At 42.2% G+C, this 26,951-nt stretch overlaps 1 protein-coding gene across 1 annotated transcript in view; it reads right to left on the reverse strand.

Annotated features, from left to right (window-relative positions):
- LOC308311644 (heparan-sulfate 6-O-sulfotransferase 3-B-like) overlaps nucleotides 1–25,081 on the reverse strand; it is a gene marked incomplete at its 5' end in the record, with an annotated part of 30,607 nt that extends 5,526 nt beyond the window's left edge. Inside the window, one exon of the mRNA XM_080758416.1 lies at nucleotides 24,435–25,081. Coding sequence (XP_080614542.1) covers nucleotides 24,435–25,081 — 647 coding nt within the window. The remainder of the gene's footprint in view (nucleotides 1–24,434) is intronic.
- Nucleotides 25,082–26,951: the final 1,870 nt, after the last annotated feature.

Genomic DNA, 26,951 nt, shown 5'->3' on the forward strand with positions numbered 1-26,951 from the left:
ATATACTGCAAGCAACAAGAACCCCAAAAGGGGTTCCCGTCCTGAATGGTTTAATGTCGTTCTCTCATTCAGAGCTATACTTGCTGCATCAGAATAAGGTTCATGTCGTTGTCAATGAGAGCTTTAGCTTTGGTGCTAAGTCTCTAACAGGACAAGAGTTTAAAAAGTATGGCTAGCTGCACAACGAAAATAAAACTTGTCAATTAATTCAAACATCTTATTTGTTCTGCTGTTGCGCCTTTTCCTTGCCTTCCATCATTACACATGAGATTAATAGTTCATACAACCAGATTTTTTTTCAATCCACTTAAGTCCACATGCCATTGGCAAGATAGGCTATTATGGCACCAATCATAATCACCATGGCATTAAGAAAATGATAAAAAATAAAACCTAACAAACACATCATTTTCAACCTAAAGTCATCATCATGAAGAACCATGATTAATATTAGTGAATACAATATTAATCAAACATAATCATGATGATGATTTTAGCCATTCTCATGCAGAAGGAGAGAGTAGAATTTGTTTTTTGTTTTTCTTCAAAGAACCCATTCCCACAATTTAATGACCATAACTGAGAATTGCCCTCATCTAGTGACTTCACAAGTTCACGTGTGACTTTTTAAAGGAGACTAAAGGGAAAGCTTTGAGAATGTCAGCCATTATGCATGACATTTCAAGTGAAAAGAGAGTGCAGATAAAGATGGAATTCAAGGGGGGAAAAAATGTCATCCCACTGCTCAGAGATCGCAGTGATTGACCTCACCTCTGCTAGAAAAATAACGACCGACAGAAAGGAAGGAAGGAAGGAAGGAAGAAACTAAAGAAAGGAGAAATACAGTACGATGCGATGGATAGATAAAGACGCAGAAAATAAGATTGTAGCATTCTATCACCGGAGCACTTCGGTTTCATACTGCGACAATATATTTCCTGAGCTCCATTCATTCAATATAATAGCAAAGAACTCTCATAGTCAAGGACATTTATCTAAAATGCTTCAATTTTCTTTTACAGTTGTTCATACATGGCCGCCTTCCAGCATGCTGTGAACCCCAAAACTACTCATCTTAAATTACCTATAAATATTGAAGAAGTCCTATTCAAGGCCGTTTTTATCTGAATAGAATGATTGCGGCTATGATTTAATTGGTTAAATTTTTTAAGAAAAAAGCATTTCTTTTTTTATATGATTTTCAGAAGACATTTCCAGTGAAAAGACCCAGCAATTTTTCACCAGCCCATCTTTCTCTCTTTGTGTTGCTGTCTCCATGCTGCCCTTAACAGGAATTCACCACCTGAAACTCCCTCGCTGTGAGGAACTCGCTTTGAATTGAATCTGGCAACAAGCAGAATGACAGAAAAGGATGGAATTTCTTTCCCTTCGTGTGCGTGCGTGTGTGTGTAACTTAAGTAACTAGTCACTTTCACATTTTGAGTAATACTATTACATTAACTTTTTTCCAAAAGTAACTAGTTACTACTTTCACAAGCCTTGGTGGCACTGTGGGTTTGAGTGTTTATTTATAATGGTAGACTTGGTTGCGATGGAGTTGCTTTGCAGGCTGCTGATCCGGTCTAGATCTAGACTCTAGAGCCGATACAGAAACGATGCGCACTTGTCTGTATACGTGTGAAGTATCAGATGTAGTGCGTGTCTGCACGTGCCTGCATGTGTGCGTGTACTTGAATGTACAGTATGTGTGAGCATGCACGTATCATATCATTCCTATGAGACACAGACAGTACCTGCATGTGCGTGGGAAGGACACTCATGCACACACAGGCAACAGCAAACATTAATTTGTGTGTATATATAGTATTTTTTTTTTTACATTGACACAAAATCTAGTATGGGGGTCCTCTGGCTTTTTCAGATGGGGGTCCAGTACAAATACATATTAATTTGACGCAAAAATGTCTGAGAACCACTGGTGTAGAAAGCAGTAATTTTGACAAAGAAACTCTCAAAATCAGCAAAGCAATGCAGCTGCAGGAATCAGATCAAACCTAACATCTTTGATGGCTATTTAGAGAAACCAAGAGAAAGCAGTTGACCTTCTGCCGCAATGATTGTAGAGTGAAGGCCAGCCCTGAAAGGTCAATCAACAAGTAGACAACAGTCCAGTCTAATGGAGATATAGAACAGTCAGTGTCAGGTCAAAACCGCTCTCCAAAAGCGCTACTTTTTCTGGAAATGGGAAAAGAATTGATCCATCGTAGTTATCATTCTGTCACTTGCTCTCTTGTTAATGATTTTTAAGGGTTAAATATTTATTAAAACCCCACATACAGACTTGGAATCCCTATGTTGGGCATATCATTATAGGTGAACATTTTCAAACGCAAACATTTTCAAGGTTTTCTAATATAACAGATCTATCTGTAAGCTCAGCTTGTTTTGCCATTTTTCCGTGTACACTGTATGACAAAGGGCATTGATTTATGAAAAAATAAAACATAAAAGAGATGAGATATGGAGATACAGAGTTTTTGCCCGACAAGGACAAGATACAGTACGACATGCAGTACCGGTATGTGTGGCACACAAACACAAATGATGATATAATGACTTGAACACACACAGACAGACACCCTCTAAAGATAATGGCCACCCAGAGTGGAAGCTAAGTGAATTACCCGTCCATTTCAACCTTACTGAGTGAGCAACACCAGATGGAAGCATCCACACACACACACACACACACACACACACACACACACACACACACACACACACACACACACACACACACACACAGTCACTCTCACACACACACACACACACACACACACACACACACACACACAGTCACTCACATAATCCCAGACCTGCTTTTGCTATGCTTCCTGGAAATAAGCCCATCTACCCCCCCCAATACCCCTCCCCCTCTGTTTCCTGTGCTCTATCTACAGTATCCAGCTAACCACGAGACAGCCAGGATCAATACCTGTCCACACACACCAGGCCTCTCCTTCCAACGTGACCTATTGACTGAGAGCCGCTAATGTCAAAGTGCTCCGTTTACTCCGCGTGACGGACTGTGTGTGCGTGGGGGGAGGGGGGGGGGGGCGAGGGGACGACGACGACGACTGGGGGACAGAGGTCAAAGCGATGCAAAGGTCATGCAACGTTGGTTTAACTCTGCTCGAAGACGCATTGAGACCGAATGGCGTGCGTATTCTGCCCTGCGTGTTCAATTGAAGCAGGCTTTTACGATCCTTTTTGTTCGCAGGTTCAAGTAATTGCAGAAGGACGCCTCCGTGCCTTCACTTTGCGTGTGCGACATGCGCACCCTGCGTGCACGACATAACCCTATAGCGTAACCTTATTGGCTACTCAAAAGTAGCTGATCTACAAGCTTGTCGATCCGCTTTTTTTTTTAAGGAAATTTGAAAAGCTTTGATGTATATTGAAAGAATAGGAAAACTTAAAAGACATTGCTAAAAGTCAAAGGGGCTAACAGTAACATATGCACTGTCCCACAATGTAAATCCAGTATAACTTTAGTGGCCATGAGCCTGGACAATTGTGATAATGTCACAATCAGTGACGAGGTGGACAATTTTCTACAAATCTCAGGTGGGTTGGTTGCTAAATGCTGAACCTGAAATTGGGTAGTTATTAGGTACGAACTATATCTTAAAACAGCCAGTTGCGTCAAAGTAAAGTAAATTTGTCAAAATGACACTCGTAAGAAAAATATGCATGGCATGAAAATTTAAATTGGGAACGTATAAGGGTATGGCCATTAACTTGAGTTACCAAACTTTTATGGAGCTGCTGTGTATTTCAATGTGACAAATGTCTTCTTTTTCTCTGCCTAAAAAGATACCACTTTATTAAATGAGCAAATGTGATTTAAAACACAGTTCTGGACCAATCATGTGGTTATACAGCGGAATACAGCTGGTTCCGTTTTTAAATAAGATTAGAAGCCTCACGGTTGGTTGGCCCTGGGGAGGTAGTGGTAGTAACAATGGTTGGAATATAGAGGTTGATGGCGTGACTCCTGCTACTGGAATAGAATTTTCGGCATTTGAATTAAGATCAGACACTATAATCATCCCTACATTATGGTCTAATAAGAAATCGCATAAGAACTACTGTAACAAAGCCTAAGACATAACATGTTCTTTATTATGCTTTTATTTCATGTTACTAACGGGGACATTATATCTAATTTAACATATCTGACTGTACTGTAAATTGAACACGAACCCAACTTCTACAGATATATGTTCATTATCCCGTGAGGGAAATCCAGGTTGAGTGAGTGTCGACGCAGCTTTATGTAAAGCGCGTAAGTGAGTTGGGAAATTATATCCCACTCTTCCGAGCCCTGGTGCCCACTCTGTTTTGGAGCCCAGATTTCTGTGCAGATGTTCTGACATCTGCATAGACTATATTTGGCCATGCCTGTCAAAGAACTCCATATGGGCAAAAAAGGGACACAGACATAGAACTAGAACTGCACTCTGTCGAGTGCCTACTTGCTTGTTGCACACAAGTAGGCCATAAATGGCGGTCGACAGTACTTGCGGGCTCTGCTTGCGCATGGACTTAGTGTAGTGTTGTGTTGTGTTGTGTTGTGTTCACCCCGCATGTGGGGTGGAAATTGCATACTGTACACACATGTTCAGAGTAGACATGTCTTCAGAGAAAATGGGGGACACTTGTTTTACCAGTCTGTGGGTGTTTGATTCTTCAGGCGAAACTTAGCTCGCCCTCACAGTGATATGAAAGTGCATATTATACAAAGTAGGCCTACTTGAGACGTTGTAATTACTGGGGCTTGCCTCGGGCATAATGCAGTACTATAACAGTCATTGTCATCTTGTCATGCGTTTGTGTGAATACATGGATTGAATGCGTGTCTGTGGCTATACTAGCAAAAGGAAATTGCTCATAAATAAAGGAAATGCTTTGTGTGTGTGTGACTATGACCCAATGTCTCCCACCTAGAATAAAGCCCTGTCGCTTTTAGCACCGCATTCATGCCCGGTCACCTTCCTCCACACAGCAAACCTGCAAACAACCCTATTGATCAACCCCCACTCTGTGTGTGTGTGTGTGTGTGTGTGTGTGTGTGTGTGTGTGTGTGTGTGTGGCTCTCTCTCTCTCTCTCTCTCTCTCTGTCAGTGCAGCTTGCTTCTTTTCTTTCTCTCATGTTTTAGTTTCTTGCTTGCTCTGTTTGCTCTCGTTCGCTCTCTAGTCTAAAGAATGACTTTCAAAATGCACCCAAAAGCTAACTATGGAATTGGAATATGTAACAAAGGATCAATACCAGCTTTTCTAATTTGACTGACTGACTAGTGTCAGGAAGAACACCATTGTCTGATCACAAAAACTATATATATATATATATATATATATATATATATCTATATCGTTTTTGTATTTTTCCTATCAAGAAGAAATACACACAAAAATAATTGTGTTTCTCGAAGTGCCCTTGAAAAGACCATACTTCACCTCTAAACTGTTAAATAAAAAACCTATAGTAGCACTCCATTCTGGGGATGAACATTCTGCGAAAATCTGCAGATCTACAAGCGCACGTGTTCAGAACAATGCTGTGCGTTGTGAGCTTGTAGATTGGATCTTTTCGGCTGAGGATATTTTGTGAAGAGGGACACAAGGATTTTCTGTAGTATAGACGGCAGACGCCTCGGGGACTCCCGTCAATGAAGTATACAGGGTTGAAGTGGTTAACCTTTAAAAAAAGAAAAAATGACATGAAGACAGCATATCAATTTCACAGCCCAGTTGAGGTGTTGATAAGTGGAGCGAATCCATTGAAAGGTGTTTCTGTGCCCACGGGGGATCCTTACACTGGGTCCTTGTTGGGGACCCAGAGTTGGGGGTTGCTTTCTGCCAAAAAAGAAAATAATGCAAAAAAAAAGACACACACACACACACACACACACACACAGGCTTTCGGTGATGAAGAGGCACGCTTTGTTTCACAACTAACATCTAATGTAGGAAAATGGACTCCCAGTTCCTCTGAGGGGACACGGTAAATTAGGGACATTCATCAGCAGTGGCTCCCTGGGCAGAAGCTGGGATGTGTTTAAGCAGCCTGATTTGGGACGTGTGTTGCGCTTGGCGACATCACATTTAAAGAGGGATGACAAATATTAATCCAGTCATTGGCACGTAGGCAACTTGGACTGTGTGTGTGTTTGTGTGTGTGTGTGCGTGCGTGCGTGTGTGTGTGTGTGTGTGTGTGTGCATTGTGCAACTGTGCGTCCAAGGTAACTTCATTTTTTACATCTTGTGTATGAGTACAGAACAGTAATTATTTCGTTCTGTGTGTGTGAGCGTGTGTGTAAGACGGTGTTGGCAAACGTGAATGAGTATACAAAAGGTGTTTATGGACCACCAAACATCAATGTCTTCAGTGAGCGGGTATGGAGATAAAACACTCGCCCAATGCCTCTGGCCTGGCCGGGAGCCAAATGGCCATGTTTACAGGGGGGAAGCCAACAGGGTGTTCTCTGTCACTGCAATTGACCATTTGCAGACTGCGGCCATCTTGCCATCAGAGTTTGGAAGCACTTGATTTCAGTAAAGCAACGTCCTCCTGCTGCCTCCTGCATTATGTGCAAATTCAAAACAGGTGGTATACGCAGGGCAGTGAGTGATATCTAACGAGCACTTCCAAACTGCAACACACTGCAGTAATCACCTTCAAGGAAAGAAAGTAGCTCATAACATGTCTACGGTGCATTTTTATGAAACAAACACTAGCTTTCAAGCTTTTCGTACAGCTGCAATGTTGGTGAGTTTGACGTTTAATGTAATCAGACTTTTCTGTTTGGATGTATGGGCTGTCAATGGGAAATTGCACCTTACCACTCTGCCATTAAATTATATGGCAAGACAAGATACAGTACACTTTCTGGTTGACACACACACACACACACACACACACGCGCGCACGCACACACACACACACACACACACACACACACACACACACACACACACACACACACACACACACACACACACACACACACACACACACACACACACACACACACACACACACACACACACACACACACACACACACACACACACACACACACACACACACACACACACACACACACACACACACACACACAATCATCAGTAATTAGCCAGTCCATTGGTAATGGTCTACACCTGCTTTTGTTGCTACTCACCTGTGACCTGTTGCTCTAGTTAGTTGTGAAGGCTTATATATCAGTGAGTTTCAACAACATCATTTGACAGTTTGTCTCAGTATACTCATGTCGGTGGTTTTCGTTTGACTGTGGAGTTTTGACTGCCTGTTGAACTGATTGGATTTACCATGCCTCCTTGTTTGATGACTGACCTCGACTGGTACTGACCATGTTTTGCTTTTAGAAATTAAGTGAAGGCTGCGTTAACATTATTATGCATGTTTTCTTCATTTGAGTCCTTGCGTTATTCTGAGAATTCTTTAGAAAATTTGTGAAAGGTTTTGAATAATTTGGTACACTCTTAACTTATGGGGATCCCTCACACAAAATATTTTAAGATAGGGGTTCACTAATCCGAGTTCTCAGTAGTTTTATTTTTCAGGGTTCATAGCCAAATACACACTGCATCAACCTCCCCAGGATAGCAGTGGACATTGACACTATAGTATAGGTTAAAGGACTACTGCAGTACACCTTTAACAGATATTTTAACGGACGTGTAAACGCAGCTGAAGGTAATAACATGCAATTGTGTGTTACTTTTTTTTGGTGTTTCTGCGGGTCAGCATGAAGTTAACTGGCACACATGAAACACACCCAGAATTATTACCATCACCTGTATTTAGTATTAGCCAAAAATGGCTGCTATTTGCAATGACTATAGATTGGGTAAAAAGGGTTGTACAACAGTGTGCTATGCACATGTGAGCAGAAAAAAAAAAATCAAACAAATGTGTCTGTAATGTAATAGGGACACCATGTTGAAAGTGTTACACTTTCTCTCAGGTTCAACATAACTCAGAGTGTGATGCATTAGGACGAAAAGTCTAAAGACATAATAATTCCTAAAGGTTAAGGTTAAAGGTTAAAGGTCACCGTGGCAATATGGTGGATGAGATGATCGCAGTGCAAGTCTCACTGCATTCATCTCTAGAGATGTGAAATGGGATCCATGTTCACATTTGTCTCTCTCTCTCTCTCTCTCTCCAGTATCTCTCCACAACTATAGAAGCACAATTGCGAGACGATGTCACGATGATGGTCTATGATCTGATGTAAGTGATCCTTATATCTACACACGCACACACACACACACACACACACACACTGCGATACGCACCGTGCGTACGCACACACTCACTGACTTAACACAATCCATTGTGTCAACCCTGACCACAGAATAGAGGGTATGCGCATGCATAAAGTGAATGGCAGATCGAGTGGCAAATCGAGTGGCAAAGTGAGTGACACAGTTAATTTAATGTTGTTTAAAGACATTTAATGCAATCAGATAGGACTTTTCTGTTTGGATGTATGAGCTGTCAAGGCCAGAAAAAAGTTTTTTGTCACTCAGTAGGCGTTCCCACATAACTTCCGGGTATGATGATGTCACACGCATACCCTCTATTGTGAAAAGAAAAAAATCTATTTCCATTTCCGTGCTCGGACACAGCCAGTCCGGGACACAGCCAGCCAGGGACACACATTGCTGTGCATTGGAGTGGCTGCACCACTCAAAAAGCAACAACAGCCGACCATAGTGCACTTTGCCCTCCATTACATGCACAGTACACGACCTCACCCATGGGAGAACGGACGAACAGGCCAGCCACGTTACATGATCCACCATATAGACGCAGGCAGGCAGGCAGGCAGGCAGGCAGAGGGAGAGGAGATGATGGGGAGTGGGCTAGCTACTTCTGTGATCTGCACTGCTCTCAGATATGGGATGCTATTCTGGGCATTCAATGAAATGCTCCAGGGATGGACGCGGGTATGGAGTTGAGGGAAATGAGAAATATTTCAAGGAAGACTGGGTGTCTGGGCTATCTGCGAGCCACGGAGCAAGGGCGCATCCTTTTTTAATTTATTTTTACATTTTTTGCTGAGGCCAGTTGGTTGAAACTAATTAGGAAGGAGGGAAAAAAAGGCCTCTAGAAAATCACTGATGCGTGTTGATCATTTTGGGTTAAAAGTAACTTAAAACACCTACAAAAAAACCTGTAAATCACACACACACACACACACACACACACACACATGCGCGCACACATCATGCACTTACACACACCAACACCCACACACACAACCTGCCGTTTGCGGCTTACCAGCTTTAGAGCCTTAGCCCTAACCTTTGCCTGACATGTTAATCTTTGCAGCTTTGTGAAGTGTGGGACACTCCTCAAGGTCCCAGCTCTAACCGTGGGATGGCTCCTCCTGGAATTATTTTTTTGCTGTGCAAGTTACATCTTTTCATAACTTTCTGCCTCTGACGAGAAATCCTGTTTTTAATTAACAAAATGATGAGGAACACCAGGAATAGCAAGCTGTTTTGTGTTTTCTGCCAGCATGCTGGCAGAAAATGTGAGAAATATCTCATGCTGCATGAGATATTTCTGAAAAAGCCTTTTGACCTCCTGAACCCTCGCAGCCATTATATGCTGGGGAACGGTCGGCCCAAAATAGATCTAAAAGCTCACACTGCATTGTGGTGAGCTTGTAGATCGGTTATTTCCGCAAAGACATTTTGTGTAGAGGGAAAAAAGACAGAGTAGAGCTCTTCACAGGTCCAGAAAATGTAGCATCTCCTACTTTGCTCACGATTTGCACAAAGTTGGGCCACGCACGAGAGTTGCCGTGGTTGCTTTAACCTTCTTATATTAATTTGCTTTGAGCTTTGCTTTCACCTCGTTGAGGTCAACACTGTTAACTGTTGTCGGGACTCGGGATCCATAATGTAGAATTGCATCAGCCCGTCCTGGCTTGAATTGCATGTCCATTGCTCTTGCTCTGCTGATCCTAAACCAGCATAATCATCATACAGTTCTACAGGCTCAAAATGTGTTGCACTGCGACGCGTTTTGAGCTTGTAGATCGGCTATTTTTGATAAGACAGAAATATGCAATGTGGCCCTCTGAAGTGAGAGTGTAAATATAGTGGCCCTCTCCCCACCCCTGGTATAGGACAGGTACAGAACATGTATGGTATGGTACTCGCAGAAAAACAAAATATACTGTAACTCATATCCAGGGCTCAGTCAGGGGTGTCCAATGTTGTCGAAGAAATCATCCCATAGCTGTGCTGTGGCTAACTCCACAGCACAGCTATGGTTGTTTACCGTACAAACTGCTTCCCCAAATAGCCTTAGTTTAGACAAGAACTGTTGAAATGCAGCTGGCAGGTTTCAGAAAAAATCTGGAACTCCATTCTAATCCTTCACCAACGCCTGCACCCCCCCCCCCCCCCCCCCCCCTCATGATAAAATAAAACCTGTGTACAACTGTCCCTAATCTTTCTTAAGGAGTGTGGAGATTACACAAGATCCTTATCGCACAGGAATATAAAACATCATTTCTCACTGTCCTGAAGTGTGTGTGTGTGTGTGTGTGTGTGTGTGTGTGTGTGTGTGTGTGTATAAAGGATATAAAATAAATTAAATGTTTTTGACTTTTTCGATGATTCCTAATTAATACAGTAGGCCTATATGTCAAAGACTTATATACTTATTACATTACCCCATAATGTTTTTCCTCTCCCTGTCGATATACTGGCAACTGGCTTTTACCTGATCTTGCAGCATCAAAACAACTTTATCTCATTTTACCCTTAATTGGATTGCTTGTGGAAACGGAAACTAATTGTATTAATTTCAATAGTCTGAACATTAGCCTAATACCTAAAATGAACTTTTATTACTCTTAGTTGTGAGCCAAAAATGATGTCTTGCATGTGGGGGTGAGGGTGAGCACCGTGAGCATCTGAGTTTTTGCATTGTTGTGCTCTTGTGTCGTGCATCCCAGGTCTTTCTACCGTGCTGTTATGTGAACCAGCAGTGGACTCGCTTGGAAGCTGTCTTTTCAGACATATTTAATGGCTTTTGATCAATGCAACTCGCAAGCGCTAAACATGATACTGTAAGTTACCATTCGAATCCATCGATCGATCGTAGAGATAGCCGCTCGCCTCTTCAAGGGGGAACGGAAGTATGATCTCCCTGATTCTTGCCTCCCTCCACTGGCTCCCCTGTTGGTTTATAGGATTCAGTTCCTATGTCTGTCTTTAAGTCTACATATCAGAGCTTCTACCTCCCAATGACTCCACAATAGATCCATTTTCCGCTGTAGCGTCCAAACTGTGGAATCGATCTTCCACTCCATGTTAGAGCATCTTAAACCTTGCCTGTGTTGAAATCACGTGTGATAACTCACTTGTACTCCTTGGCTTTCTATGATTCAGACCGAGAGTTGCTGTTTTTACCACCATTAAGTATTTTAGTATATTTTTTGTTACCGAGTGCACAGCACTGGTTCAACCCTGTTGTTTGAAATGTTCTTTATGAATCAATTGGATAATAATGCCTTAGCCTTGCGTGGCCAGACTAGGGCTTTTCTTTTTCTTTTTTTGCACCGGCAGATTCGTCTGGTCCCACTAGTGTAATAATGACTTCCTAATGTAATGCCTTTAATGGTAATGTAATGTTTCCACCGACATGTCTGGTATCTGCTAAATGATATCTCGTGTGAGAATATAATAAGCACAAGGAACTACGCTTTTGTTGCTAATGCTATTACTCTTTTTTTTAAACCATGCACCATGTACAGGTCCATCCCATGTTTATGGCGTACAGCTCATGAAAATCAAACAAATCCTATCCCATTGAATTAGAATAGAGACCACTACTTTTTTTTTTTTAAACGAGTAGTGTTGACCATCTGAAAAGTATATTAATGTATGCAGTGAATACTTGGTCTGGGCTATACTTTTGAACTAATCATTTCATCAATGGGGCGTGGCATGGAGGTGATCAGCCAGTGGCACTGTTGAGGTTATGGAAGCCCAGGTTTGCTTTGATAACAGCCGTAAATTATTTTTTATTGTTCAGTCTCATGTCTCACACCTTCCTCTTGACAATACAACCTAAATTCTGTGTGGGGTTCAGGTCAGGCCAGTTGGCTGGTCAGTTAAGCACAGTAATATCATGCGGGCAGGTGCCAAATCGAGCTGGAAAGGAAAATTAGCATCTCCATGAATCTTGTCAACATACCGGTACTGAAGCACAATGTACTCTAAAAAGATGGCTGTGTTGAAACCATTGTTACATTTTCAGACATGAATCAGTCAGTGGATCAACACCAGCAGGTAACATGGCCTAAATCATCACTGTGTTTTGTCATGTTCAGAGTCTCAACACAACCATCTATTATGATATTTTACAGCACTGTGTGCTTCAGGATGTTGACAAGCTTCATGGAGATGCTAACTTTCCTTTCCAGTTATTTTAGTCTCGTAAAATATTTAATTAATTGGGATAGGATTTTTTGATTTTCATGAGCTGTACGCCATAATCATCAAGATTAAAACAAAAAAAGGTTTTAAATACTTTATGCACGATGACTTGAGAATATTATGAAAGTTACATTTTGAATTATATTACGGAAGATTTCTTTTTACAAAATACTCTAATGGGATGGACCTGTATATGTATGTTATTTCTTTATTTCTGGGTCCCTTTATTTATTTAATTATTATTTCAAAACGTAAACAAATAATAATAATATAAATTTTTTTAAATCACAAAAAAGCTAACATTTCATGAATTAAAAACTAAATTAAATTCAAGAAGTAGTGAAAGTAGCCGATCTACAGTTCACAGCGCAAAGCGCCGCGCTGTGAGCTTGTAGATCTGCTATTTTCACTAGTTTGGGCCCCGGGCAAATGTCTAATTTATTTATTGTGTCTGGAGATAAAACGTCTGGGAACTACTGCTTTAAACCACTTGATCCACAGCAACCCTATTCTTGGGGAACAGACGGGCAAACCTACTATGGAACACCTTGCCTATAACCCATATCTCTGTCTTTTGAAGCCTATTATGTACTTTGCCCAGGACGGAGATTAGTCAAAAGATGGAGAATTAATTGTTTGATATATATCAGCGACCAATATACACTATACAGTCTAGGAGCGTCATTTCCGGTTGGTCATCAAAAGTGTTCCCCCTCCATTATAGTGGACGGGAGGAAATATCCCTGAATCTAAATCACTGATGGAATGTTTCGGTTAGATGCTGTGCTATCCGCACAAACAAGATGTTTGTCCTGTGTCACCTTGAACTGGGCTCTGAAGGTGCAAATAGCTGGGCACACCAATTTACTTAATTATATCGGTTAATGAGAATGAAATAAAAATGATTGTCTAAGGATGAGTTGACGCACAGAAGAAAACTAAATGCTCACGGCAACCCTCTGGTGGCTCTCGTCTTTTTTTAATTTAGTTTAAATCCACCTCTGATAATATGCATGCCTGCATGACATCATTGAGTTCAAGTCACTCACCTCATAACAAGACTTTCACAGATAGCTATTTTTAACTGCAGGTTAGATGTTAATCATGTTATCAACAGGTAGGTTTATTCAGGGCTGCCAAGTCTCACCCTTTGAGTGTGACAGTCACGCAATTTAACTCTTTACCACGCACCACGCCACACATGCCATTTCACACGCATTGTTTTCCATTTTCACTACATTATAAATAAGAATTTTCACAATGTTTAACATCGCTTCGAAATATTTTGTGTGTGTGTGTGTGTGTGTGTGTGTGTGTGTGTTTGTGTGGTGAAGGGCGAGGGGCCACATCGCGACTTGTTTCTGTTCAGAGAGAGAGAGAGAGAGAGAGCCCACAGATGTGTGGGCATGGGGAAATCATGGAATGGTTTGAACTAAGAAAATGTAAAAATAAGGCATTCCAGTTTTCTGACTTTACATTTCACAACATATTCCCCAATTTCCACTGAGATTATGGGGTGAATGAATGTGGCCAGACCATCTTCTCTTTCTGTCATAGTGACATTGTCCTGCATCAGATCATGTCCAAATCAGGTTTTCCAATCTCCAGTATAGCCTCTTCAGTTTTTTGAAGACTTTTTGAGTGGAGCAACCACTCCCTTACGGTGCTATGTGTGTGGCTGGCTGTGTCTGAGCACTATGTGTGTGCCATGGCTTGCTGGCTGGGTCTGAGCATGAAAACAGCGTGGTTGTTTTTCACCAAACGCAAACACACATGCACATATTAACTGTATATGATTCCGGGTGTGCCAGTACAGTACAGAAGAGGGTCCCCGACACGGTAGCTGTCATTTCTCAACCGTTTCAGACGCGGTGGCGGCACACGTGCACACCGGAACCGGCCCGGAGTCTAGAGTCTAAATCAATGTTAAAAAAGGCCAAATCGACATTAAAAAAGGCCAATTTTAAGACATTAAGACACTAAGACACTCTTGGCATTTTCTGAAACTTGGCAGCCCTGTTTATTTGTGAAAGTGGGTTCGATGGAGGTGTGAAGATGGTCTCACTCAAAGAAGTGTAAAGACACTCCTTGTACACAGTGTGTTACTTAAAGGACAAGTTTAGTTTTTTTTCAACCAAGGTTCCTGTTTTAGGGTTGTAATAGAGAAAATAAAAGATGTGTGTTATCTTTTTTTCTTTTTGCTGCTTTCTTTCGTTTTAGCGATTTTAGCTCATTTTGACAGAGGCCAGTCGAACATGGGGCTAAATACGTATTTTTATACAAAATATGATGGCGATTTATTTTTTTATTATTTACTCTAGTCCTACATTCAGTAGATACCGTGATCTTTTGTGGCCAAATTAAATGTCTTGGGGTCTAGTAGGACTATAGTATAACAATACATATTTAGCCCCATGTTCGAATGCCCCCGCCCCCTGTCAAAAACAGCTCAAATCCTCATCTTTTACTTTCTCTAATAACCTAAAACATGAACCTTGGTTGAACAAAACTAAAGTTGTCCTTTAAGTACTGTACATAAGTACAATTGTGAGGTATTTGTCCTTGGCTTTACTTGACTAAATCCAATACTTTGGACCCAAATATTGTACTCCATTACATTTATTTGAAAACTTTAGTCACTAGTTACTTTGTAGATTATTACAAAACATACATTACACACTTTGGCCCTATATACATTTGGCCATTTGAAAATAGCAGATCTACAAGCCTTTGTGAAATGGGACATTCTGCAATATGAGTACTTTTACTTTTAGTACTTTAAATATAGGCCTATGTTGAGTAAAAGTAAAAAAGTATCGGCGTCATTATATGTTGGTTAAAGAAATAGCAGATCTAGAAGCTCACGTGTGGCATCAGCTAATGTATAAATCGGGCATTATGATGCCATCACGGCCTGCCAAGATTTTGACTAAAACTAACATTTCCGTCAAAGAATAAACACTGCCTTAGTACATGTCCAAGCGTTCCTTATTCGTCTGGTAGTAGTGCGGCATTGCCACAAAAACAAAAACAAAGCATGGGTTCCCCGTAGCGCGTAGACTGAAGCGCCGAGTCGCAGGCTAATTATTTTTCAGGCTGATCGCCACTCTCTTGCCTCTGATCGGAAATAATGAGGTCACTAATAAGGTTACAACTCCCTGACAGCCAAGGGGAGAGAGAGAGGGACAGAGAGAGAGAGAAGAGAGAGAGAGAGAGAGAGAGAAGAGAGAGAGAGAGAGAGAGAGGTCAGGGTAATGTGGGCAGCAGGTCGGACGGCCGTCTGCCCAGAGCAGTTTAAGGACCCGTTGTGGCACGAATTCTGTGGCACCACCCTGAGACGGGCAACATGGGAGCCAGCTGACCGATGGCATGCCAATTAAATGTGTGCGTGCGTGCGTGTGTGTCTGTGTTTGGAGACAGGTTCGCTGCAGAGATGGATAGTTCTAACACGTGTGGAACTCGTTATGTGAGCGAGGAAGGGATGGGATATGAAGGGAGAGGCTGATAGAAGGAGACGGGAAGGAAGGGCAGAAGTAATGTCTTATGCTCCTGCAGCTCAAAGACACAACTCTAGAAAATACATCTTAGACAACAGCTTATTGCGACAGTAGGTTACTATGAAAACCTGCAAGTCAGTCCGTCCGTCACGCCTCGTGACATGCTCCATATATGGCTGTCGCCTGTCTCCATATATGAAGATCACGACACTGACCTCATCAAACCCTGGTTATCCATACATGGATCATCTAGATCTGCATATATGGAGCCGGCCAGCAACTCTACATCTGACCTCAAACCCCTATATATGGAGCTGACCTGTTCTGACATGCCATCATCATCATCATTTTTCGAGCACGGTCAAGATCATGGATTCCACAATGCTACGCTAGACTTCCCGGTCCTTCATTGCCACCCCAGTTCCTGCCTACTGAAGCACCGGTCCTTCATTGCCACCCCCAGTTCCTGCCTACTGAAGCATGTGGACTCCAGGGAAGATATAACCTCATTGTCAGCTCTGTAGCAGTGTCCGGCAAACGGCGCTCTTCTGGATCGGACCAGTGAAGAAACACAGGGAAGGTTGCTGTATATTAGATTAGTCGATGGGTGGCTCTTCCAAGACAGATTTGATTCTCTTGTTTCTTTGAAAGTGTCAATGTCTCGGACACCGGCGAGTTCTCAACAGGCCCGGAAATTAAGGCCCGGGCACTACCTGGGCCCCAACTGGGCTGGCCCTAGGCCCCGCTGTTGTTTCAGCGCGACCTCGCCCCAAAGGGCTCAGGGCATCTTACATATATACTATATACGAGCTCGGGCTGTTACTCGTTAAGTTTGAAAACGGCATTAAAGTTTCGAGTGTCCACATTGCGGTTATGTTAATTATGCATGTAGGCCAGACAAGAGCGGTGGGGCGCTCCGGACACCCGAAGAAAGCTGCCTGTAGTGTAGGCTATAATATGCACGCCCTGTAAAATGCATATGTGGCATTGTGGCATAATCATTCAATAGGTTATACTGGGCATAATCAACTGTAGCTGATGTTTTTCTTTCTTTTCATTACAAATCATTACAATTTTAATGATTTTACATAGGCCTACTAATATTCTCATAACTACCCTCTTCTGCCGAAAGTAGGCTACAAAGTATACATAAGCATGAGATTCATAGTTTGCAGATATTAAAGCTCACAAGGCGGCATGATGCATTGTGAACTTATGAGTTTGACTTTGGAGATTGAATATATTCGCCCGTGTTTTGATCGAGAAGAACTCGGGTAAGTCTCTGATTGGCTGGGCTGTAACGGAGGTCGTTCGTGGTTGGTAAATATGTCTGTCAGACCTTCTTTTTTTTAACAACCTTTCAATAGCTTTGTCCCAGACGTGATGTCCTCAACAACTTTTCAATAGGTTTGCCCCAGACTCTATGTATCTATGTAATGGTCTGGCTACTGCGAAACTAATGGCAACCATCTGGCATAGGCATGCATGGTACATGCTACATCATGCTTAGGGTGACTGTGTGCAATGACTTTGGGGTCAAAGGGAAACAGATGGAGTTTCTGGACACACCAGCAGGCTGTTCCTATTCCTATTGCCATAGATACCATTTAGGATGTGTCCATCCATAGAGCATCTCTATTTGTTGCAGTACACGTTCAGTTTGTTGCTCAAGAGCACTTCTGCAGGTATAGCGTAATATGGACATGCTGGCTGCTATAGAGCAGGGGTTCCTAAAGGTTTTTTGCCCAGATACCTCTGTGTGTGTGGGGGGGGGTACCCCCTCAGGTACCCCCTCTTCCTCGCAACACCGATAAGCATATTTACAACCTTACATTTAGATGCCATTAAGAGTTTAGTGCGCATGCATTTTCCTTAATGATTATATGGTTTCAGTATTTATTTATGAAGTATTTTCTCCAATTTTAAGGTTATTGTAGCGATCAATTTGTCGTGGGGGTGGGGAGTGGGGCGGCGGTCACGAGACATGGCCAAAGCATTTCCGGGGGTCCCCCGCCAAAAATGTTGAGAACCCCTGGTCTATAGCAGTGGTTTTCAATCAGTGGTCCGGAGACTCTTGAGAGTATAAAATGGTTCTCAAGAGTTAAATTATTGTTAAGTAGCCTACACAATTAGATATACTGTATATAGCGTTCGGAGCACCTTGGTTCTAGCTTTTGTAAAAGTTATTTTTGGTCCTATCTGGGATGTGCATGCAGTACAGCCCCATAAGTCCATAAGCAGTCCATGTGATTTATATAATGTAACAAGTCAAACGATATTTCTTTTTAATCAGATTAATCACAGTGTAAAAATGTATTAATCATGATTAATCACCATTCGAACTATGTAAAAATGTTTTTCCTGTATATTGTTGTGGGAATGGAAAGATAAATGACAGAAGGCGGATATATACATTTAGCATACTGTACGTGCAGAGTGGATGAGATGTATGTATGGGGCGGGTCATCCAAGCATGGATTAATTGTGTTAAAACTTTTAATCTAATTCATTTCACAATTTAATTAACTCAGTTAACTCCAATTTCCAGTATAGAATCTGCACGCCATTGTTTATTTTAGATCCCCATTATAGTCTCTGCCTCAGCAGATACTTAAATGGAGGCACATTGTTGTTGGCTTTTTGTGCACCTGCCAAGACTTGTAGAATTCTTCTTTTTTCCCCCAATGTGCTTTAGAACTTTTCTTTATCTTTAGAAGGCAAATTGAAAAGAATAAACAGTCGTACTGGAATTGTTTCCGTCTCATGTAGGACTCTCATAATTAATGTGTAACATCTCAACCTTCTCATACCTATAACCTTGGGATTATTGTACTGCAGTAATATCTAACATACTGTACTGGTTCCTCTCTTTTATCATCCCCTGCCAGACATAAAGGATAAGGATTAAAAAATAAAGGAAAAAAAGATTGGGATCAGGAACCAAATACACGTAAACGCACCAAAGTGTTTTTTATCTTGCAGAGTAAAAACAAATATGATTAAATGTTGCATTATGCAGCTGTAGCCCCTGAAATGAAAGCAACGCACGCACGCACACGCACACGCAGAGACACACACGCGCACACACACACACACACACACACACACACACACACACACACACACACACGCACACAATCACACAATCACTCGCTCACACTCACACATGCACATCGGACACTGCACTCAAGCACCATACTGCTTAAAAAATGTGTAAGGTTTGAGTTACCCTGTAGTGCATGACTGTGTGGGGGTGGGATGGGCGTGCTAGGACAATGTGACAGCAGAGAGACCTCTCAGGCCTTTGCAGACACATACATGCATAAGGAATGGCTCACAGCGGCGGATCGCTGCATGCAAAGACCACTGCACACACTCCAAAGACCTCACTGTGCCTTTGATTGAACATGGCATCCGGGAACACTATACACATGTCAAATGTCTTTCTGTCTCCTCCGGGAGAAAATTCAAAATGTAACATTGTATTGTTGGTATTGAAGTGTAATTTTTATTTCTGCCCCTTGGCCAGTTCCCACTTGTAAAAGAGACGCAGTCTCAATGTGATTTTACTGGTTAAATAAAGGTTAAATAAAATAAAATAAATAAAAAATTGTTAGTAGTGGAGGGTGTTAGTATGGTAACAGAGGTGTTGATGACAATCACTGTTGGGCAGTAACAAGTTACTTTTAATCTATTACTGTATTGTGTTATTATTTTACACATGTCAAATGTCTTTCTGTCTCCTCCGGGCCAATCAGGGTCGCCTATATATATGCTGTGGCTCCCCATGAATGTTCCACTGCACTTTAACCACTTATTATGCCCCTATTTAATGTATAGTGTGACAGCGTTTTTAATATTCTCCTATGCCCAAAATAGGGAGACCATAGTTGAAAGCGGTTAAACAATTGAGGTGTTCCGATCGATCATCGGTCATCTGCAATTTACCAGATCTGGAGAAAACAAACTTTTATACCATTTAAGTGGTATAAAAGTCAATCAGATATCTATCTCTAAATGCACCATGTCTCACAGCGAAATTGCACACTGTGTTCGTGATTTGTGGCATTTTGTTCGAAACGGACAAATCATGTGAGCTTTGGAAGCCAATATTAGCCAATCAGGATGGAAGATGGGAAATGATGCAGATCCGTGTTGATCACATGACTATGGAGGTAGTGTATACCGAATTGTGTGATGTATGGATAAAATGTGTACGAGTAATCTACATAAATGTGTTTTGCCTAAATGGTGGCGCTATAACAGGCCGTTGAAGAATATTTGGGGCAGAGGTTCGTCGTTGGCATCCAGGGAGTGTGTGTGCAAAGTTTGGCGATAGGTGAACCAATAATATTGTTCAGCGGTTGCTCCATGAGCGCCCGCCCCTCTAGACCAGAAGGCACGCTGGCTGGGTCTGGCTACAAAAAACCTGATCGGAGCAAAAACAACACTTGCTTCCATGGCTATAGACTACGACACTAGGTGACTGGTTACACACGCTACGTATGATGGAGATGGAGTCATACATTGTTGATGTTTTTACTACTAGCACATTGTAATATAACCACTAACCAGTGGCTGCAGGCTTGGTCGGGGGGGTAGGACCAAGGGATTTGGGATTTGTTTATAAACATTTTGGTATTTGTTTATAAACATTTGTGATTTGTTTATAAACATTTGTGATTTATTTATAAACATTTTGGGATTTGTTTAACATTTGGGATTTGTTTACAAACATTTGGGATTTGTTTATAAACATTTGGGATTTGTAAGTCTCATGGGGGGGGTAGGACCACTACCAGTTTACCTGTAGTAAGACTCATGGTCGGGGGGGTAGGACCAAGGGATTTGGGATTTGTTTATAAACATTTTGGTATTTGTTTATAAACATTTGTGATTTGTTTATAAACATTTGTGATTTGTTTATAAACATTTGTGATTTGTTTATAAACATTTTGGGCTCTGTATAATATGTTGCCTAGGGCCTCAAAAGGCCTAGAACCGGCACTGGCTGCAGCAGTTACAGCGAAAGTGGTATAGGATTCATATTCATTCATATTCAATTAGTATTGGAATTCCCATTGAGTGGGTGGAACACTACAAATACCTTGGCTTTTGGTTGGATAAACACCTTAACTTCAAATTTCATATTGATTCCTTGTGCAAAAATCTTAAATTCACTCTGGGTTTCTTCTACAGATTGAAGGCTTGTTTTGCTTGTTCAGCTCGTAAAAAACTGGTCATTGGTCTCTTTATGTCCCAATTGGATTATGGTGATACCATTTATAGGTTTGCCTGCTCCTCAACCTTGACCAAATTGGATCCCTTGTACCATGCTGCATTGAGATTCATAACAAATGCACCTTTCAGAACACATCACTGCACGTTGTAAGTCGGTTGGTTCTCATTGGCAGCTCGCAGGCTTCAGCATTGGCATATTTTAATTTATAAAGCCATTCTGGGTGACCTGCCGTCATCCAAATTTGACCTGGTCCAAAAGGCCTAAACCTCAGGTCAAATGCTTGGCTGCGGTGTGTAGTACCAGCATTCAAATCCGAGGGGGGTAAAAAATGTCTGGCCTTCTTTGGCCCTTGGTCGTGGAATGATCTACAGTCCAGACTAAAATTGGCTTTGAAAGTTCCCTTGAGAAGTACAATGTACAATCCAACACTTGCACATGTTTGGATATGTACTAGTCTATGTTCATGCCTATATATTTATTATATCGGCTCAGATCGTGGAGATTGTGTATATGGTGTATTTTGCCCTGCTACTAAAAAGTAGGACAGGTGACTTGTTGTATTTATAGGTACTTTAAGGTGTATTATGGATGTTGTATTTGCTGGTTCAAAATGTAACATTGTATTGTTGGTATTGAAGTGTAATTTTTATTTCTGCCCCTTGGCCAGTTCCCACTTGTAAAAGAGACGCAGTCTCAATGTGATTTTACTGGTTAAATAAAGGTTAAATAAAATAAAATAAATAAAAAATTGTTAGTAGTGGAGGGTGTTAGTATGGTAACAGAGGTGTTGATGACAATCACTGTTGGGCAGTAACAAGTTACTTTTAATCTATTACTGTATTGTGTTATTATTTTACCCAGTAACAAATAGTGTAAGGTATTCATTACTTGACCAAAAACAGTATATTATTACATAATATGTAATAATATTATACTGTTTTTGGTATTATATTACTATGCAAAATAAATAAATAAAACATTGCTCTCATACTTTTGTTGGCTGCCTTTTGAAAACATTTTGTTTAAAAGGTCAAGCGAGATTGCTGCTTTATTTTATAGCCTTTTTGGCTGATTGGTGGCTCTTATTATTATTATTATTCCAAAAAATTGGATTCAGTTCTAAAAGAAGCTGGCTAAGCAGATTGTGTTGTTGTACATCCCTTTTTTTGGCGGGGGAGGGGGCAAAAGTAATGTAATATAATAATAATAATGCATGCATAGTCCACCATGGGAAACCGCTGGAGGTGCCACAGGCCTATAGCAGGAAGACCAGACAGTGGCCTTGTGGTTACAGTGTCCGCCCTGAAACTGGGAGCTCAGGGGTTCGATCCCCGGCCGGGTCATACCAAAGACTGCAAAAATGGGACCCAATGCCTCCCTGCATCCGCATCAATGGGTTGGATTGGGGGTCAAATCAACAAATGATTCCTGAGGGCTGCGCATGCTGCGGCTCACGCTGCGGCTCACCGCTCCAAGAGATGGGTCAAATGGGGAGAACAGATTTCACTGTGGTAACGTGTGTGACTAATTGTACGACTTTGACTTTGACCAACCATCTGTATGAAATGATGTAAAATATATTATATTACTCTTCATTTACAAGTAATAAGTAATATTACTATTTCAAGGAGTAATGTGTAATACGTAACATATTATACTCTCCTCATGAGTAATATTGCCCAATACTGCTGCTGATGAGTACAAGTACAGTAACTCAGTATGTCAATATTTCAATGTGTAACTGGGGAATACATGGCTAGGCTAAAGATATCCTCAGTTTGCATGTTGAAAGGGTCTAGATTAGAAGGCCTTACACACATCAAATCCATGGTCGGGTCAATCCTGGCAGAGTTGGCTTAACCACTGTGCAAATCATTAGTGTTATAGTTTCACTGCAAAGCGAGTAAAATCAAATTACCCTGCTGTCACTCAGAAGAGAGCACAAACGGAACGGAACCAAATGGACCCTAATACTTAGGCTATAGCGGTGCATCATGGGTCCATTTATACACTCTTCGGAGTTAAATTGATTTCAGTGCGTATAGCCTTCTCCTCCGAAGCCCTCTGTTCAGAAGCATATGGAGATTGGCTCCCTAAAACATAAACCCTAAAACTTAATAGCAAATTGCCTTCATGAGCCAGCAGCACACCTCAGACACCCCCCCCCCCCCCCCCCCCACACACACACACACACACACACACACACCCCAGCCTTCTTAAGCTCTTTAGTCCATTAAGCTTAAGTGCATTGGGTCTGTAATTACAGGGAAGTGAAACAGCTCATGAGCTGAGGAGGACAAAAACCCATATATTCTCTGTCTTCTCATTACGATGGAGGTGTCCATCATCCATCATGCTATCATCCAGCAAGCCTTGCAGTATACCTTAGTGTTTCATATACATTCTTTATATGTACAAATTGTGTACAGTAAAAGACTTCTAGATGGGATTGAGTGAGTGCCAAAAAAAAGGCTAGTTGTCTTCGACGTACTGGACTGCACTGTTGTAACGCTGCCAATGGGTGTGTGTGTGTGTGTGTGTGTGTGTGTGTGTGTGTGTGTGTGTGTGTGTGTGTGTGTGTGTGTGTGTGTGTGTGTGTGTGTGTGTGTGTGTGTGTAATCCTGACCTAGGGGCTGGGCAATGTAGTGATAAGAGCACAGCTGTGCGGGTATACTGCCCAGGCGTGCTGGTCATTTATAAGTATCATTGAATTCAAGCCAGCATAGTAACATTGGTTTATAGGCAGCTGTGTATGGTTTTTAAATGAAATGAAATGAAATTACAACACAGCGGTTCTCAAGTGAACCAGTGGTCCGGGGACCAGCACTGGTCCTTGAGGGGGTTCCAGGTGGTCCCCAGCTAAATGATGAGAGAGTTGGTAAGAAAAATGGACCCTTATAGATCTTTAACTCTTGAGAGTGTGAAATGAAACCAATAAATGGACCATTTTACGCTCTCTCAGTCTCAAGGCAGTAAAAGTATTGTTAAACATCTGCATTGCTGATTAAGTTACAATAAGTCTGTACAAGAAAATTGAAGAATTGTTATTTTTATCAACATTTGCCTGCATGCATGCAGACTGCTAAGAAATTAACACATGATTTTAAACTGTGATGCTTTTTTTTTGTCTCAACACACACCTGGTGCTGAGACACTGATCACTCATGCACTCACTCACTCACCTTTTGGTCTTCACCATGGCGTTCTTCTTGTCCCTCCTGTTCATCACCACGGGCACGCAGCTGCTGAGCTCGGTCCAGTCGGCGTGCAGCCCGCAGCTCCAGCCGGTGGAGAAGCGGGAGAAGAGCCACGACTCTCCGGCCCTGCTGCCTCCGCCTCCTCCGCCTCCTCCGGCTACGGGGCCGGGGCCGGCTCCTCCGGTAGGGCCGGGCCGGTGGCAGGTGCACTTTCTCTGGCCTTGGGCGCAGTCGCACGGCCGCTCCAGGCGGATGTTCTTGACCAGGTGGCGGCCGAACGTGGTGCCGCCCGTCTTCTGGATGTGCAGGAACACGATCACGTCGTCGCCGCGCATGTCGAAGTCCACGCGCCGCTCCAGGTCGCGCTCCGTGAAGTTGAACTTATTGGACGTTATCGTGGCGGTCGAGGCGTCCTCCTCGTGGTCGTCCGGACCCTCCTCCTGCTGGGGGTCCGCGCTGTAGAAGTCGTACCGGGACGAAGAGGAGCGCTGGAAGAAGATGCCCTTGTTGTTACCGTCACTTTTGAAGTAGCAGGCGTTCCTGTCCGCCGGACACACGTACTGGTAGCCGACCATGAGGAACAGGACGGCGGCGACGGGGACGATGACCAGTCGGTTGAACTTCTCCTCCATTGTGGAATAAATAAAGATGAGGGGATTGTCTGTCACTCCATCGGCACGATAATAAACGACGATAATAACAATAATAGCATGATGTCCGGATCGCAGATCTCGTCGCCTCCTCGTCTCATTGTGCAGTTTGATTAGTTTCTATTCAGATTTAAGAAACGGTGCACTCCATCTATAATGCTCTGAGTGTGCACTGTGCAGCGCACAGTGTGACAACTTCTTGCTATAAGGCTCTAAGCCCCTATCTGATCTCTGTCTATACCTTCTCTCAGAGCAGACCTATAATTCTCACATGCCTTACCTACCTGTCTGTATCGCATCGGGCGGACTTAATTGTTATAAACTTGACAGGCGGCGCGTGAGAGAAGGCAGCATCCGCTGCTCCGCAGAGCAGAGTCAATTATTTCTTTAAAGACCAGAATTCGGAGCAGGGAAAGGGAAACATACATCCGAACATGTAAAAATAGAAAATGTGTCCGTTAAGTTGCACTCCATGTTATTAACGGCATGTTATTCTGTCCCATCCTGTGATCAAACTGCAGGGGGAAACATCCCGACTGATTGCTGCTGATCAGCATCTGCGCCACTCAGCTGTGATCCGTCCCGACTGTGCCACTGTACGACGGTGACGTAGACTTCTCACACACACACACGCGCGCGCAGACACGCACGCGCGCAACGGTGCAACTGCAGATGTTATGTGTATCTACTGTATAGGCTACACTACACACCACATAGAGTATTGCTACACAGTACACACTAATGGTGGTTCTCAAAGTGAGGCCCGCGGGGACTCCAAGGGGCCGCAAGCTAATAATATTAAACTGATATGTTGAGGCTATAATATAGCCTCAAACATATCAGTTTAATTATCTACAAGAAGATCTGCAAGTTCACAAGCATGAGTTGCAAGTGTGAGCTGGTAGAATGGCTATTTATTTCAAAAGATCGTGGATTTTCTTTTAAATATTACAGCCTATATTTTTTTACATTTTAAAACAAATCTTATGGCCCGGGCGGCTCACGTAGCCGCCTGGAATGAAGGCATGAATAAATAAATAAATTCCATAATTTAGAAAACAAATGTTTAAGAAGTAGTAAAAATAGCCGATCTATACAAGCTCGCGACGTGGTGCAAAGCAATGCTTGTGTGCTTGTACATGATCTGCTGTTTTCACTAGTTTGGGTTCAGGGCTAAAAAGTCAAGTGTTAATTCAACTGAGTGTAAAAAAACAAAAAAACAGTGATGGTCTTTTTAATTTATTTAATTATTTTCTTTCAACGTCCTTATGCATTGTCACTTTAGTGTCACATTGAGAAGTTAACCACTGTTATATCCTAGACCTAGAACCACCTCTCGACTCTCAGCAATTAGAGTTTTTGAACAAGCTGGGTCTCAGCTGAAGACCGTTACAGACTGCGGTTTTGTCATTAGAGAGTTCAGCCAAAGGGAACTCTGTGTGTGTGTGTGTGTGTGTGTGTGTGTGTGTGTGTGTGTGTGTGTGTGTGTGTGTGTGTGTGTGTGTGATCCCAGACGTCAAGTCAATAGACCTTTTCACGCTTGACAACATAAACATTGTAAATGGCTCCAAGTTTATTTCCTGTTGCAGTGTTTGTGAATATCAGTAGCTGACAGGAAATAAAAAATGGACGCAAGCTGTTACCTAGCAACGCAATTCCGCTGACAAGGTCTGTAATTGGCACCGTGTGTGTGTGTGTATGTGTGTGTGTGTGTGTGCGTGTGTGTGTGTGTGTGTGTGCGTGCGTGCGCATGTGCATGTGCGTGTGCACGCGTGCGGCATTGTCCGGCTTTCTGTTAATGACACACGACATTACACATTATTATCATTATATATTTTTTAAGAAAGTGGTG

Source organism: Protomyctophum bolini (assembly GCF_963924005.1).
Source record: "Protomyctophum bolini genome assembly, chromosome: 24".
Classification (NCBI taxonomy): Eukaryota; Metazoa; Chordata; class Actinopteri; order Myctophiformes; family Myctophidae; genus Protomyctophum; species Protomyctophum bolini.